The sequence below is a fragment of the Amphibalanus amphitrite genome, unplaced genomic scaffold (assembly GCF_019059575.1).
Source record: "Amphibalanus amphitrite isolate SeventyFive unplaced genomic scaffold, NRLGWU_Aamphi_draft 000047F_arrow, whole genome shotgun sequence".
Taxonomy (NCBI): domain Eukaryota; kingdom Metazoa; phylum Arthropoda; class Thecostraca; order Balanomorpha; family Balanidae; genus Amphibalanus; species Amphibalanus amphitrite.
In genome coordinates this window covers 1126994-1144835 of record NW_024881543.1, presented here as the reverse complement: position 1 = coordinate 1144835, position 17842 = coordinate 1126994, and the positions used below count along the sequence as shown (strand labels likewise).

The following is a 17842-nucleotide window of genomic DNA, read 5'->3' as shown; positions in this document are numbered from 1 at the left end:
CAGTTTATAACGTAAGCGCGTGAGGTGAATCGGCCAAGCTGGTCGGGTAAACGGGCCACGGAATTTGTCCCTCTCATACACACACAAACTCAGAGGCGTATAACTCCGAGGCGGCTCGTCGATTGGAGTGCCGATTTATAGCGACAATATGCGTCAGGCAACGATCCGTCTCCATAGCATACAGTATATACCTAAACAGCTAACAACTGACATCGTACGGGCGGCTGCCCAGCCGCGCGCTCAGTGACTCTTACACACTCAGTCCACACATACACACGGCATGGCATGAAGCGTTAGCCGCAACTGACCACCAGCTCAGACAGACTCACATCGCTCAGACCTCAGCGTGGCTATAATCCAGCGACAAAATCATTGTAACTGCGAACTAAAAGCGGCGGGCGGCGGCGACGGTGGACCGACGTCGCGGCACGACGCGGCCCAGTCGCAGTCCGACCGACAGTGAGTACTGTCGGTGGTGGACAGCCCCCGCCGTACAGTGCAGACAAGAGAAGCGCGGCGCGGGGCGAGCCGGGCGGCGGCTGACGAACTGAACGGCCGCCCCGGGGAGCCGCTGAGCCCGCGTCTCTCAGCGAGACTGGAGCCAGCCGGCCTACACCCGGAGCGGCAACCGAAACGGGGACCGCCCAAACAAGGACTCGGCGCTACCGCCGCGGATCGCCGGAGCTCGCGGAACGCGCCGGCGACAGGCAGTGACAGGGTAACGGTGGTGCGCGCTCATAATCGGCAGATCGGACCCGCTGGCCGCTGTTACAGCTCAGTCATACAATCAGTCATTCTTCGGATACAACTATCAGAGCTCATATATGCCTCGAATAGTGATTATAACAAACATCCTTCGAATACGGATTAAAACAGGCATCCTTCGAATACAGGATTTAAAACAGACGTCCTTCGAAAACAATTATCATAACAGTCATCCTTCGAATACAGTCATCAGATCAAGCATTGTTCGAATAGTTACCGAGAAGGGCCTTACGGCCTAGTTTGTTCGAATAGTTCTCAGATCATGCGTTGTTTCAATAGCTGCCGGTCGGTCAGGCCCTAATACAGGCGGACAGACCACTGTGGCCCGCCGAACGGCGCTGGTAAGTACCTCCACGATCTCACCACAAAACTGGTCCACTCGCCAGGCCGCGGGCCTCGAGCCCGGGCCACTACAATACTTAACGTGAGCTGACCACCGCGCGGGTCGCACCCTTACAGGCTCGAGATTCGATAGCTGCCCATCATCACACGCCGCCACCAGATTGTACACAATAGCTACCCAAGCGTTACTCTCCTCGCCTCTCTCTAGATCTCTCACAGTTAGCCTCAGTTCACCAGCTGCCACACCGGGAGAGCCAGTCCGTCTAGCTGCCGTGTATACCATGTTCCACGCCAGCAGAGGTGAGCGATTGGTGAGCCGTCCCCTGACGAGGGCCTCAGTACACACTGGTGCTCCATCCCCCGTGTGTACCTCAGTACACTGCGGCTCTGTACCCCGGCGTGCACGGTATCAGTACACCCATGTGACGGGCACCCACTGGGGCTCCGTCTCCAGCGCCATGACCGCCTCCATCACACGCCGGTACGTCTCGTCCGGGTCCTCGTTGATCAGCATCAGGTCAAAGTACTTTTCGTAGGCGCGCTGCAGCCGCGCCGACTCCTCCATCAGCCGGCGGTGATCCTCCTCCTGTCCGGCGTCAGGCAGGGGGCATTGTGAACAACACACAACACGGTACTCAGCGAACAAGAGACGTAATAAGCATCAAATCATTGGAGACCTAACTTGAGCACTTAGTTACAAGTTACAAAATCATTGTAACTAACATTTCATTCTTTGGGCGGTAAAATTCAGTCGAACTGTGGTGATTTTTGTGACTGATCTCACGTAAACCGTATCCAATATCAGACTTCATAAGGTGTCTGACAGTCACAGTAGTCATGTCGCCGTTTACCTACCCCTCCCACTATCAGCTTTGACATTCCCTCACTCGGTGTCAGTGTATGACACGTCCTGACTCTGTGCCAGCGTTGACACGAACAAAGGCCCGTGTCTCGCAGTTGGGCGGCCCTCCCGACCGGTCAACTTACGTCGTAGAGTGAGTTGAGCGACTCGATGGTACGCCCTCGACGGGAGCTGTACCGCGAGCTGTTCCTGTCAAACTGCGGCAGGAGGGAGCGCCCCAGACGGGGCAGGATAGGTCAGACTGTGAGGGGAATCGACGACGGCGGAGGTCACAGAACAGTTATTCTAAAGGTCAGTCCAAACAACATCAGTCCTCGTATTATTCCCGACACTCACAATAAGCTCAAACAACGCCGAACGCTGACGGATCTGGATGAACTTGAATCACGCAAACAAAATTAAAGTAATTACCCCAAGCGTAACAACACTGAAGTCAATCACGGTTCAAATCTGGTTCCAATCAGGCCGTGACTGATTACCGATCGGAGGGCTCGCCCGTGCCTCCTGCGCGGGCGGCGGCTCACCGTGAGACTTCTGGACGAGTTCCGTAGCGTGGTGGCCGACTCTCTGTACAGCTTTTCCACGTCATCCACTCCCGGCGCCGCCAGAAACACCACGTACGGGTGAAACTCGGCAGAGTTGTAGAGCGTCTTCAGCGACACCGGACTGCAGTCGAGAACACACACCTTTCCGGAGCGAATCACCGAACGGATCGAGTCCAGCTTGGTGCCTGCCGAGGGGGGGGGGGGCTGTCAGCGCGCGGGACAGACGGACGGAAAAAGACAGCCGGCACACACAGGCTAGCACAGAGTTATCACTGTCGGACCTGAAAGTCACAACCTCCCCAAACACACAAATAGCGAGAAAGGCTCCGGTGGGCGGTGGCCGCTGATATGGGTATAACAGTTACATACCAAGTCTACATACGTGTAAAAAGACGTCGGGATGCTCGCTGTTCGGACGTGCAGGATGCGGGCGATGGGATCTTATCACGCAGTAAAAACTATAACCCGTCCCTGACCGGACTCTGGTGCGTGACTGGGGAAGCGGGGAGGGGCAGGGACGGGCTGAACATGTGTGTGGGAATACATAAACCACCTTATTGCGATGAGTATGCTAATTTATAGCAGCGGTATCCATGGTGAGGTCAATGATTATCCTTAATGGCGGGCCCCATGACGTCGAAGGCAGACTAATCTCAGCAAGGGCGGGTGACTCCCAGATCCCCCCTCTGCCCCTCCCCCCCTCCCCGGACAGACGGCGCAGCATTGCTCGCCCGGTCAGCACAGCGACTAAATACGTCAAAGGCTGACCCCGACGCCGACCTACGCGCCGCACAGCGAGAAAACGGCCAGCGTGAGAACAGCAGACACTTGATTCCCCACTGATTTTACTAAAACACTAATTAGCTGATATTAGACGTAAAAAACATCAATAAAAATGGTGACAGTTCAACTAGATTCGTTTGTAATTGTTCGTAAAGCAAAAGGCATCGTTTTCCAGTTCCAATTCTATGCGAGACAAGGATAGGCTTCGCACCTAGCACTCCATCTTGAACTTTGTTTCTGAACCACGCTAAGTGCCACGCTAGCCACTAGTTGCAACCGAGGAACTTGGGAGTTGTAATGTTGAACCCCACATGCAAGATTCCAAGTCGACAGTGAACAGCCATAAACTCCCATATGTTCCGCCCCACGTACCGTAGAGGTGTCCGTTGTGGGTGCCGTACTCGAGGTACTCGACGTTACGGATGTCCTCCTCCATCGCCTCGTGGGTGGTGAAGTGGTACACCTGGCCGTCCTCCTCGTCCTCACGCCGAGGACGGGACGTGTCTGCCGAGGGGAGGACCACGTCAGCACAGCAGCGCGAGCAGGGAACTCAGTGGCACTGACACCGGGCATTATATCAGCTCAAGGCCCTAAAACATATCAGCTGCACTGCGGGGAGCTCACACACACGGTAATAACACGCGGCATGTTGAATACATGGGCTACGTTTCTGGCAAGGCTATAGAACTCCTGTTTCCTGTTCCTGAGCTCCTGTTCCTGTTTCTCCGGTTTCTGGAACAGAGAGTAGGATAGAGAGCAGGAGTCATAACTGCCACTAGAACGTTGGATGAAACATATCTTACGCTGCCCAAGCAATAAGCTCAAAGCTGTTGTCGTGTCCGTATAACGAGTTCTGACAAGAGACGTTCTCGTGAAATGAAAACAGTCGGAGAGACAGAAGGACGGTATCGATCTTCTCGGCAGCCTCCGGCGCCGAGCGGGACGGGCTCCATCAATACGACACGCCGGCGGCGGCGGCTCGCTGGTGATTGATAAACAAACTGGAGGGCGGCGAAGTTGGAATTGGGACTGAGTGATGCCATTCAAGATGGACCGTCAGATGTTTTCGACATGTTCGGTTCGTTTTTGGATACAAATGGGGCTAATCTCTAGGCTTCCCCGGTGGATTATTTCATCAATCAATGCCGGAAATAAATCTCAAAAAGCACGTTTTAAGCGAAAAAAGACAAAAAAGTGCACCTCCGCTAATTGAGCAGACATTTTCCGAGACGAAGTCAGACGAGTCGGTAAACAGCCATAAAACGCCTCCTGCACCACGAAAAAAAATACAGAAGCCTGGTCATTTTCAAGTAGGCATTCCGCAATCGAGCAATTCAACATTACGAGCAAACGAAAAATAGAAAGTCTTACTCATGGCAAAACAACGACCAATAGGTCATTTGAAGTAACAAGACCGGCTGCCTTCTCCTTCTGCGGTGGCGAGGTCAGACCTGTGACCAGGTCAGACCATCTCTAAGACCAGTAACCAGGCCAGCGACCCTCTCAGACCAGTGACCCGTACAGACCAGTGACCCGTACAGACCAGTGACCCGTACAGACCAGTGACCCTCTCTGACCAGTGACCCGTCCAGAGGTCCGGCCGGAGACACCATTACGGGCGCTGTGGCCCGTAATTGGACGGTGCCAACTGTCAGAGACAGCCGGCCGGCCGCAATCCCTGCTCAGTCTGAGAGTTATGGCCGGCTCTGCAGTAGAGCCCACTGACCGGACGGCAGCCGCCGCGCCGGGCCTCCTGTTGAGGGTGTGTGTGATGGCCGGGGGCAGTGGACAGGATATTTCGCGACCGACGAAAAATTGCTAGAGTATTATGAATTGCAATCCTAGTTTGGCATGGGATTCGAATTCGGATCAATGTGCATTGTGCATTATGTTTGGACTCAGGCAAGCCGAGTTTATTTCGTGATCAACATAAGCAATCCAGAGCAAATTGCATTTGATATGAAACCTCTAAGTACATTTGTCGAACTTCATTGAACTCGAATAACTTTAGGAGTTTTGAGAGTCCAGAGCCAGCAGACGAAGCCCTCTGATGTCAACAAGATACCGTCCGTTTCGGTAGGTCTCAGGTGTGGGCGGTCTCGAGAGACCACCACTGCACTGGCGGTCTGGGCAGACCTCTATTGCAGCCAGTCTGAGCAGACACAGCGCTGGCGGCAGCTCGTAGCCGCCGTCGGTTTCCGCGTCCGGGCGCGGCCGCTGCTAATTTGCTCTCATTAGCGGGCGGGGCGGGCTGGCGCGGAGCTGACCGCCGCCGGACGGGCCCGCCGGGTCGCCGCTATGAGGACGGCCGGCCGGCGGCGGCGCATCCGTCTACGGTGCGTCAGAGGCGGCCGGCGGCGGCGCCCTCCGTCCGTCTGGCGCCCTGACCCGGGGTCAGGGGTCGGACCGGAGCCGACCTCTGACGTCACCGGGGTCGGGCCGGAGCCGACCTCTGACGTCACAGTGTCGTGCAGAGTGGTCACTGGCGCCGCGGTGCCGACGTCACAGCCGAGCCCCCAGTGGGGCCCTCAGACTGACATGGGGTGTCAGCTGACGTCACAGGTGTACCCAGTGGGGCCCTCATGACTGACACCGAGTGCATCTGATGACGCCGCGGCACACAAACTACCCTACAGATTCAGACACGTATGATCAGTTAACTATGCAAATCACCGTTCATAATTAAGTTACCAATCAGAACCGGCAAATCCGGAATCCCAGGCGTACGCCAGTTTCTGATGGGCAAGGAGTGAATGTATCGGACAGCGCCGGAAAATCATCTGCACCGTCTGAAGCTCATTTATCATACCACGTCCAAAGCGAATATAAGAGATGACGGCAACTGCGAGGAAAATGGGCTGAAGCGACTGATAAAAATATTCAATCTATTTTGACCGCCGTTCCCGCTTTTATGGATGGCACGGTGCTTGGTGTGGTCGTTATAGATTACGGCGAGTTTTCATTAACTGGCTTTGAACCACTGAACACTTTAATTTATGGCCACTTAGAAAAGAAACAAGACTTTGCGGTAGCACAGAGCGACGTTCAGTCGTATATCTCCACATGAACAACTACAACGTGGTGATGAATTGCGTCCGCTTTGTCGGCAATCACGGGCACTTGCAGTTCAAGTAGTGATTCAAATAAAGGACAACGATAACGAATCTGGACAATACAAGTCACTTCGAGTAGCATCTCCTTTGAAGCGGCGTTTCAGAGGCTCCCCTGAACCGTTGTATCCCGCCATTAGGTGTGCCGCGAAAGTCATAGGAGTTAATCACCGTTCTTTGACGATAAGGTAATCGGGAACTGTGCCAAATTACTAGAGATAGCTAAAATACTCCATATAGCCAAAGCGCTCCAGATAGCGAAAACATTGAGACGGCGAAAAACGACAGGCCGCTGTAGCCTTCTACGTAACAGTCCCCACCGGACCAGCCAGAGGGCCGCCTTACCGGCCAGGCCGCGGGGGATGAACAACACCGGCCATCAGTACCGACAGCAGCCGGCACTGCGCTGATCTAACAGCACCGACATAGCATCAAACAAAGGACACTCAATGAGAAACGACATAGACATAGCCCCAACCAAACGACACTGAACAAGAAACGACACTGACAGGACAGCAGCCTAACGACACCAATTGATCGCCGAAACCGCACCAAGTTGACACAGCACCAACCGACTTCTATCATGTCACCAGCCAGCGACACCGGCACATCGCTCGGTCAGAACTGGCGACATTCGGTGTGCCACGGTGGGGCAAGGCGGTATAGCATTGGACAAGACAAACAAGGGTGTGGATATGATGTACGCACCAACGTATCAACGCTGTTATGTCAAGCAGAAATTCGGGTAAAAATGACCCTGCTGTTTGACAACATACACATCACACATAAACAACAGTACAGCTGTATTTAGTGTAATCGAAACACATCTTGAATGTTCACCATTCTTGAGTGGTTTGTTCAAATAGAATGACACGAAGCAACAGTATGCAACTTCGAGCCTTCCGAGAAGGCATTCGTTACACCGTTGCGCAGACATCGTCTGTAATGCAATATCCGTGTAATATGACCAAAACCTTTCTCGTTAAAACTTACAAGTGACTGTTTATCAACTACATTAACCATATCTCCTTTGCTCTAGAACAAACCGTAGTTCTTTGTTTCATGCATGTGGGTTCTTCGATCTTTTCATACCCCATAGATCTTTTCGTAACGGCAACAAATGCATAGATATTGACCTCAAAGTTGACCGGCAAACAGCTTTGGAGGCATAATACTTTAGCAAATATCGATCCCCACCTTGTCAACACTCCAGCACGCGAGCACCTTGACGGACTCCATCACTCCGTCGCCCTCCCTGCCGTGCCATTCCTCGCACCCAGCTACCTCTGACCAGGCGGGCCATTCCACACGACGTGACGGACCGTACGCCAGACGGGAGGCCACAGTAGCACCGCCGCCAGCAGTACGGCCTACAACGACCTCTGTGATAATATGCCTGTATTCCCGGGGCCGGAACACGCCCGCAGCCGCGCTCATGAACCCTACTATTGCGGCATAGCACTGGCGGAGATCGGGAGTATTCTCGGGCCGTAAAAAAGTCGTTTCGCGAGGCGTCGCGACCAATTGCGTGCGCCGTCGGGAAATATTTGGGAACATTCATGCCACAAAGGAGAGCTCCGCTGCCTGCACAGGGTCGGCCGACCTGACATTGGACTAAATGAACGCCAATCTTGGTCAGTAAAATAACCTCCCCAAGGTCACGGCACCCCAGACTAATTAACTAAACGAGTGACAGGCGACGCTGTGTCTGAGAAATTACAATTCGCCAAACCGTCATTTGTCCCGTCCAGACGGCTTCCCAGAGCACGACTGTGAGGTCTACCACCGCAGAGAGCTATTGGCGCAATTTGCCCTTCCGATTTTCTAATGGTGTCAGAACACCATCAACTTTCCTTGAAAATTGCAAAAAGCAGGGCTCACTTTACTGTTCGGCGAGCTGAACTCTTTGTTTTCCTCCTGCTGATATCACTGCTGAACGCTGAGTGGATATTAACTCGGCAATGCATGTTACTTTGCTTCACATGTGCGAGCATTTAATTACTGCATTATTCAAAGTTACAGCATTGCAAGTTCCATTCAATAGCTTTCTTTTTTTAGTCAGACTGATGCCCTCTGGGCATTAAATGTTCTTTTGGAATCGTTCCAAGCCTTGACCATACCCCAGGACTGTTTGAAAAATATACTTTCTCACTCGTATGTGGATGAAATGCTTGATATGAATAGATAACATGTTCGTAAAACCCTCAAAGAAAATCGGAATAAACAACAAGCTACAGTTATGTTCACTACAGTAGACCGGAAACAGGCCAATCTGCGACTATTCTGTCTGGATTTCGAGATCAGTAAATAGGGTGATCCTTCAGAAAAAAACGACAGACCTCTGAGACCAATGATAGCAAAGCTTCAACACACCTCACAGCCCAGAAGATGGCGAATCAGCTCCATCGTTGTTAAATGACGACATGGCTTTGTCACTGACGACGATGAGAGACTGGTGAAATGTAACCGACCCAGCACTGACGGCGAACAAGTACCTCAAACATTTCATACAAGCACATGCAGACAAGATAGACGAGACGAGACGAGACAAATAGACGCAGACAAGCTACAAAGAGGAACGTATGGGCTGAACCATATTCGCTCTTTTCTAGTCCAAATTGCAGTCGCTCATTTCATGCCTGATGGTTCTTCGATCTTTCTATACATACTAACGATTTCTTGTGGAGTTAAGTCCTCATTTGCTTATTTCGTTATTTGCGGATACTGGAAAGCCGCAGATCTCGAGGCACAGACTGGAAACATGAAGTCGATATTCGGACCGTCTGGGGCGTTCCACGACAAATCGACAAGTGCCCTGCACCCTCATATTTTATTTTTTGCTTAAAATTGGTCTAATGGGTTGTGATGGGCGGGGAAGCCAGCTGTGGCAAGGCTTTTTTTCTTCGAGCAACGGTTTCCGAGATATAGCCTCGGGCAATTCTTGGAGTTCGCGCTGCAGCCCTATGTTTGGCGGCCTATAACTCAGAAACTATTGGTTTTTTACGATAAAAACTTCATATGGTTCAACTCACAATCAACCAACAAACATTTTGGCTATCTCGGATTTTCAATTTTTGAAAATTTTGATCACGTGACCTTTTGTCCTATTTTTCGAAGAGTGACCTTGATATTTTCCCCACTGAAAGTTGCAATTTTGTCTGATGATTAAAGCCTTATTGATTGTCATTCATATGTGATAATAAAAAAGTGGTTATCGCCCTGCGTTGACCTCAGGTCAGGTCATTTTTATGACCTGTCCATTATTACGAGCGGGAGCGACAGCGAGATCTCGAGAACAAAGCAAGATAGCGACAAGCGGTAAACGGTAAAGGGTACACACGGATAAGGTCTATAATTTTTACTGAGGTCATTTTCAGGTCAGGTCAAAGATGACGTCACAGGAGCTAAAAGGAAGTCAAAATAGCGGCGCTATACATATATATGAAGTTTTTCTCGAATATCTTTCAAGGTATCCCAGCTAGGAACAAACTAATAGCACCATCGTGATCCTCTCGTCGATCCGCATCGAAACATATGTATGTTGACCTCGAAAGGTCGAAAGGTCAAAAGCTGACCCTAGATCACGTGACCTAAGGTCAACTTTTGACCTTTCGACCTTTCGAGGTCAACATACATATGTTTCGATGCGGATCGACGAGAGGATCGCGATGGTGCTATTAGTTTGTTCCTAGCTGGGATACCTTGAAAGTTATTCGAGAAAAACTTCATATATGTATAGTGCCGCTATTTTGACTTCATTTTAGCTCATGTGACGTCATCTTTGACCTGACCTGAAAATGACCTCAGTAAAAATTATAGACCTTATCCGTGTGTACCCTTTACCGTTTACCGCTTGTCGCTATCTTGCTTTATTCTCGAGATCTCGCTGTCGCTCCCGCTCGTAATAATGGACAGGTCATAAAAATGACCTGACCTGAGGTCAACACAGGGCGATAACCACTTTTTTATTATCGCATATGAATGACAATCGATAAGGCTTTAATCGTCATCAGACAAAATTGCAACTTTCAGTGGGGAAAATATCAAGGTCACTCTTCGAAAAATAGGACAAAAGGTCACGTGATCAAAATTTTCAAAAATTGAAAATCCGAGATAGCCAAAATGTTTGTTGGATGATTGTGAGTTGAACCATATAAAGTTTTATCGTAAAAAACTACTAGTTTCTGAGTTATAGGCCGTCAAACATAGGGCTGCAGCGCGAACTCCAAGAATTGCCCGAGGCTATATCTCGGAAACCGTTGTTCGAAGAAAAAAATCCTTGCCACAGCTGGCTTCCCCGCCCATCACAACCCCTTACACCAGTTTTCAACGAAGAATAAAATATGAGGGTGCAAATTTAATTTTTTATTTGTCGATTGTCTGGACTCTGTCTCTCCGCCGCCAGCGGGCCCCACCCGGCGCTGCCGGTGCCGGTGCCGGCGGCGGGGTCACTGCCGGGCGCGCCCCCATATAAGCGGCGCCGGCCGGCGGCTCGACACACTCCGCTCGCCCCGCCGTCGTCCGCCGCCGCAGAGAGAGCCGCCATGATGCGCTACCTGGCCCTGGCCGCGCTGCTGGCCGTCTGCTGCCGATCGGCGATCGCCGCTGAGGAGGCGCAGTCGGCAGACCAGCAGGCAGAGGAAGCCAGGCTCCGCTACGGCGGCTACGGACTCGGCTACGGATACGGGACGTACGGAGGCAACGGCCGCGGATACAGCGGCTACGGCGGCTACGGCGGATACGGCCGCAGGTGAGAGCACGGCACGGGACGCAGAAGGGAGGGACGGGAGACAGAGGGGACTCGCCTCCTCCTCAGTTTCTACCGGCCACTGCTCCTCACCCCAGCTCCCACTCCAGCTGCCGGCTCCACTCCCCAGCTCCAACTCATCCACTCTTCAGTCACCACCGCTCCTCTCCTCATCCCTAACTGCTCCATTCATCAACTCCTCCTGATCCACTCAGCTCCCTTGCTTCACTCCACTGTTCCTCCACTTCCAACTGTTCCACTCAATGGAACCGTCGGCGAACTGCCTAATGGAAAACTCGCGATGTGGCGCCCACAACGGTTGGATTTTACCTAGAATCTCGTTACCTGACAGCATCAGACAGGTGACGATACCCGACTTTTCATCGATAGCTCTGTCTAAAAAAATAAAAAAATATTTAAGAACATTCCGCAATGCTAACACAGTGCCCCAATTTGCCACTCTCTGAAACCCGCCGTTCATTTCAGTGCCTACCCGGGCCTGAGCCGACGCTACGGCCTCTACAACCGGTACAACCTCTACAACAACTACTACGGCGGGTACGACGGCCTCTACGGCAACGGCTACGGTCGCTACGGCAGCAGCTACGGCCGCTACGGCTACGGACGCTACGGAAACGGCTACGGTCGCTACGGAAACCGCTACGGTCGCTACCGGAACGGCTACGGCTACGGCAACGGCTACGGAAACGGCTACTACGGCTACGGGGGTTATGGAGGCTATGGGGGCTATGGTGGCTACGGTGGCTACTATTGATTTTTCTGTCTTCCCTCTCACGTCCATTTTTTTCTTCAAATAAATGTGCGATTTTTGTCAGCAACGTTTCCCAAAGGTGCTTCAAATACACGTGATATTCTGAAATTTGATTTTGCGTACCGATGCTGATGCTGATACCGATGCTCGTGGCCATATACGGTCGGCAAGGGGAAAAGCTCAAAAGATTGCGCACAAGGTGCAGAGTTAAGGCCGTTGTACACGGGCAACTTCCGCCGGCAACTCTCAGCAATCGGTTGCTCGGCGACTCTGGGAAACCGATCGCCCAGCAACCGGTGGCAGCATGCGAGCAACTTCTAGCAACACCGATGAATTTGCTTTTCACATTGTTGACGTCACAATTACGTCACGCCGAGGAACTGGACGACTCTCGACAACCGGCATTCCAGAGCCTACCGACAACCGTACGCAGATGTGTTTCGAGGTTTGTGGCGTTGGATATAAAAGTTTTCTGCATATTATATATGCATCGATATTCGATATGTATTAATGATAGCTTGCCTGTGCCATCGTTCGCTAGTGATGCCACTATCTTTTTAACACCAAAACGTGGTATTAAAAGTTAAAACAAATATCAATGGTTGGAGTACGCTTGTGTATGTTGTTTATCTGTGGCATGGGTTGATAATCACTAAAATGATAATTAGTCAAAAGCTATTGTTTTATTGAATGGGTGCTTTCAGGGGTCATACAGCTCCCTTCATGGGCGCAGAAAGGCGATACGATTATTTGCGCCTACGAAGAAATGCGAGACGAAATAATGCGACACGAATAAATGCGCCGACGAAGATTTGTGGACGAAGAATTGCGCGACGAAGAAATGCCATACGAAGATTTGTCCTGGAATCTTCAGACTGGGCCCACTAGCTTGCTGTGAACTCCGACTCTTTGAGATCTACTCACTGATATAGGGCTCCGATATTTGGAATGAGCTTTAGAACACCAATACAGGCCCAAGTGGTTAATTTTCTTTAAAACATAAGTCAAAAGGGCCTACTTTCGTAATATATTAGGCCCCCAGGTCTCCCCAGAAAATGGAATTAATGGGGCCCGGGGGGACGGTCCCCACGGTTTCTCCGGCACTGATCCCCACCAATAAATCAGAATTGAGACCCATATCCAACCAGTCAAAATCCCTTTCCCTTTCAGATATCCTGACTAATAATCGGCATTGAAAAATCTAAGAAGACGGCATTTTGTAAATATTTTACCTATTTGCTGCTCCATAGCTGCATGCTCGTACAGCAGTAGCGGCCAGCAACACCGCAGCAACAGCCAGAAAGTTCAAAATATTCAACTTCTCGGCGATCGAGAGCAACAGCTCGTCCATTGGGTATAATTATCGTGACGTCACGCTCAGCGACCGTCGGCGATCGTCAGATGTTGCCGACATATTGGGCAATTTTTTGAACAACCCTGAATAGCATTTGGCAGCACTTCAGCAACCCAGAGCAACAGAAAAGGCTGTCGCCGAGCAACCGATTGCTGGGAGTTGCCGACGGGAGTTGCCCGTGTACAACGGGCTTTACGCTGCTGGTTCAACTCCGGGGTAATTCCGTCGAGCGGCAACTGTTCCTAGGAGCCCCGGCCCCGCCAGGGTCCGCTGGTACGGTGTCGGCATCTCAGGCGCCGCGGCAGACCCCGGTCCAGGCCCCAGACAGCCGCTAAACTATCGGAATAGCCTGGCCGGGCGAGCTCCAGGCGGGCTTAATCTGGTGCACCGTTCACTACAGCACCCCAGGGCTCATAAATTAGGCATACCTTGAATCCCGTGGCCCCAACGGACTGGAAAATTGAACAGTGAACACCAGAGCCCAGGAAAAAGTGCCAAATGCGCGGCAGCACAGCAATGCATACTGACGCTTCCTTCATAGTGCCACAACTGAAAGTTCCTTGGACATTAGAACCGCCGAGCCGAGCAAAAGAAAGCGTCACACTGAGAACTTACTGAAAAGAATATAAGAACACAGGCCAAGTATATACATACAGTGCACACAATAAGTGCACAAGAAGAACAGACTGATACTCACGTGGCAGGGTGGTTCCGAATTTGTCCGGGTACGTTTCGATGATGCGGTTCTTGAGCGTCCTGCGGCCGACGCCGGCGCAGCCGATCAGACAGAGCACCTTGCGCTGGAAGGGCGGCATTCGCGCCACCTCCTCGTACAGCACCAGCTCGGCCTTATCGAACTCGTTGTTCTGTTTGGAGCGGTACATCTGCTTCCGCTTCCGTTTGCTGATCTGTTGAGCCGAGCAGAGACGGACAAGAACAAAGTCAAACAAAGTCAAACAGCGAAGAACACGGCCAGAGTCACGTACACGGATTTGGCTCAGTCAGGTGGCTTTGCGGTTAAAGTAATCTCGGCTCCGAGTATCAAAACTGGCGGAAAGTCGTGGGGAACCACCGCTAAAGCTCCTCTCGCCACAAACACCGGCACAAAGCCCCGACACTGGGACAATAACGGTCTCAGTCTGCGGCCGAGGTAACGAGTGCCGACTTGATTGCCGTCTGGTCCGTTTTCTTAGTGTTTTCTGCTGTGTTCTGCACGCAATGCAGCTCGCCGCGGATCAAATAAAGCCGAAAGTTGGACCGACAGCAAGAACGAGCGCACGCGGCCGGCATACAGTTAGCAAAGAGGACCGATACAGTCGACACTAGTGTGTGAGAGACGAACGGATGGAACGCTGCACACATTTCGACGACTCGTTCCGCGCGACTTGCCGGGTAAAGACGTCGACGACGCGCAAATGCAATTGTTGACCACGATGATATTTACAAGAGCAGCATTAAGACAGACAATGTGTTATTCTATAAGGGCTAAGCCGAAAATATTTCGGTAAGATTCCGATAAACACTCGCACACGGACAAGGGCACAACTGATAGCAACAATCCTGAACTATTGTGGAACTTCACTGATAGTCCCGGCACGCTGCCACACCCACCAGCGTGCCGCAGATGCCGATTTTGTGCACGTAGTCGGCCTCAGGCGGCACGTAGGCCTTGCGGCGCTCCTCGAGCTCCTGGCTGGGGATGAGGCCGGCCGGCGCGTTGACGCCCACCCGCTGCGCCTGCCACCAGTTGGGGTCAGAGCGGTCCACCACCTGGGGAAGAGCGGGGCAATGGAGGTCAGCGGGACACCGGCGGTCAGCAGCGGTCAGCGGCGGTCACCGGGAGCCTGTGCCGAGGGAGCCACGAGGGAGCTAAGACGTACAGAGTAACACCGAGGTGGCATAACAAACGACGAGTGTAAAGATGGAACAAAAGGGAGTGTCCCCGGCATATAACATAAGATGGACTGAAAACGGACGATACGACTCTTCATAGCATAAGACACAACACCAGAGGTTCGTTTAACTCAGGACTGGGCGGAGTAAGAGTCCAGTTCGAATTAGCTTTGGGAAACAAGGTCATCAAGCCATAGTGCATTTGACATCCGCGCTTCGCACATAATAGCACCACGCAAACACTACTCTGTTGCTACCCAAAATATTGCAGAATATCATCTCTCTGCTGCTAACATCCCCCATTGTTGCAGGAAGCCAGTGTAGCCGTCCGTCGTCTATCCTAATTGCCAAAGGTGGCTTTGAAGACGGCCGTCGGCGCGGAGACAGCCGGCGCGGACGGCGGGCGGGCGTCGTTTCCAGTTGTGTGTGCGGTGGCCGGCGGGGCGGGCCGGGCGGCGGTGCCATCGATCGGCCCCCTCCAGTCAGCGCGCCGCTGTGGCCCGCCCCAGACGGGCGCACCGAGCTCCGCGCGCGCCGCACAGTGCGCCCACACGCACACCCGGGGAGGCCAATATTCCGGCAATGTGCTGATTGGAGGGTGCCGTATTTATCTAGCGATGGATTAAATTTGATGAAATCTGTGGTCATTTTTAGTTTGTTGAATTTATACACGGCAGCACTAAAACTCAAAATAAGGCCACAACTAAAAGTATATAATTTTCATTGCGATAATTTATAAAACGGTATGACAGAGCCAATCTTAAATCAATTATTCTTAAATGGTAAGAGGCAGAGCGGAGGCCTCCGAAAACAAGCCATCGACCCGTTTACGAGCGTTGGTCAAGTTCTGAACCGGGAAAGACATGTGTAAGAGTCTTGGCGGAACGGAAGTAATCACTGGAATTGATGTGACGCGGAAACGGTTGCGTTACTGCCGGGGACACAGCCAGCACTGTCCAATTCGATAAAGTCGTACCGGAATGGTAATAAAAGCGGCAAGATTAGTATTTCATTTGACTGTAGATAAAGACCATGAATATTGGGCATTAAATCTCAAAGCCTGGTGAATGGTCACGTAACAGCAAACATTGAATATTGTGAGTTCTCTTCAATCCGAACGCTGTGCTTTGTTACGCAGCTAGAGAGCGCTTTGCGAATGGTGCTCTCTGCATGGTGAAGGAGCCGGGCCAACCGCTGACGGCTGATGGCGGCGACAGGCGCCAGGCAGCCAGTCTTAGACGCTAGGGAGCATGGCAGCGCGAGAGGCATCCCAGATGGCTGCTGTCCCCTGCCTCTGAGCTTTGTTAAATCTCTACGGGTCAGGCGTCCCGACCGAATACTGTCTCCACTCCACAACCTCTGAGCTACGGTGGATCTCTACTGGCCTGACCCCTGGCGGCTGGACCCGCAGACTAGTGCAGGAGTCGGCCGGTGGTAATTTAGCCGTACTGATCAGCCGACAGGAGCTGACCGTTGCATCTTCTACACTGTCATCAGTGCTCCGTTTCCAGGGACACCCGTCCCGCCCCGATGCGTCTGCCCTGTCCCCTCCCCCCCTCTCCCGTTACGGCCGTGCTCGGCGCCTCACCTTCAGAACGTCGCCGTACTCGAAGGGCAGTCCGACCTCCGGACAGGGCAGCAGTTTGTCCTCCATCGGGTTATACGCGAACATGGCCCGCACGTAGCACTGGAACAGCCGTGCAAGACACGTTACCGAAGCCCTAATCCTGCTTCAAAAGATACAGCGTGCGAGCATACGATGACGTGGCATCAATAAATAATTACTCGGCACAGAAAAAAAAATGTGATACGGACAAAAGTTTGTTGATACTACACCAGCTCATTTGCGAGACCCGTCCCATGGTCTTTTTTATCTGAGAGCGTTCATTAGGGCACCATTGTGCACCACGAGTGCAATCTCCCGGATATAAGAGGCCGCTCTTCGTGAAAAAAAAAAAACATGGGGACACATCCGCGCAAAGGATCAGCGATGTGACGAGCCGTACCGAATGGACGCACACATAACGACACATTGCCCCTGCGTCAGAAAGCATCGTAATGCTGTACAGTAAACACGCTGGCATATTGTGGGGCCAGAGTCCCGAGAAAACTCCGTCCGCTGGCCAGCGGGGCCTCCGAGGGTCAAAGGTTCTCTATTCGCGGGACGGAGGGGCCTCAGAGGATTCCCTGTCCAGTGTCCACGGATCGGGGCCGGGGCCGACGTCGCCCTGCCGACGTCCCCTCACCTGCGGTGCGGCGGGTTTGAGCGGCGCGCCGGGCACCACCTTCAGTGTCACCGTGTTGGACGCGCCGATGGCCTGCTGTAGCTCCTCCGGCGTGTACGCCTGGCGACACAGAGGTAGGTCAGAGGTCAGTGGTATGGAGGGTCACAACTCACAGTACGAGGAAGTCAGAGGCAGGTCAGTGGCACTGAGGGGTCACAGTGCGGGGAGGGTGTGTAGTGGGTACTCCTGTCGATGCAGAGCAGAGAGTGGGCGGTCAGCGGCAGAGCGGAGTTGTGGACCACAGACTACTCCTCAGTAACCTGCGGGTCCGACATAGGTCAACTGCCCCGCCGAGTCATAAGGGAGGAGCGACCGCAGACCTCTCCTCAGTGAACACTCCCAGCTCAATATGACGTCGCTGTGGGGCGGGAACGCCCCTACCGT

At 52.4% G+C, this 17842-nt stretch overlaps 2 protein-coding genes across 3 annotated transcripts in view; one reads left to right on the top strand and one right to left on the bottom strand.

Annotated features, from left to right (window-relative positions):
* Positions 1-98: 98 nt before the first annotated feature.
* The window catches only part of LOC122377585 (protein PALS2-like), a 42521-nt gene continuing 24777 nt past the window's right edge, over positions 99-17842 (bottom strand). For both annotated transcript variants that reach the window (XM_043357787.1, XM_043357786.1), the window contains exons 7-14: positions 17420-17518; positions 16762-16860; positions 14892-15050; positions 13978-14188; positions 3670-3801; positions 2494-2699; positions 2095-2166; positions 99-1693 (exon numbers count right to left, since the gene is read on the bottom strand). In XM_043357787.1, the coding sequence (XP_043213722.1) occupies positions 1517-1693; positions 2095-2166; positions 2494-2699; positions 3670-3801; positions 13978-14188; positions 14892-15050; positions 16762-16860; positions 17420-17518 (1155 nt within the window). In that variant the 3' untranslated portion in view covers positions 99-1516. The remainder of the gene's footprint in view (positions 1694-2094; positions 2167-2493; positions 2700-3669; positions 3802-13977; positions 14189-14891; positions 15051-16761; positions 16861-17419; positions 17519-17842) is intronic.
* On the top strand, positions 10547-12030 carry LOC122377590 (shematrin-like protein 2). Its single transcript, XM_043357800.1, has 2 exons — positions 10547-11157; positions 11641-12030. Exons 1-2 carry the CDS (start codon positions 10952-10954, stop codon positions 11927-11929), a joined length of 495 nt encoding a protein of 164 aa, XP_043213735.1. The 5' UTR covers positions 10547-10951; the 3' UTR covers positions 11930-12030.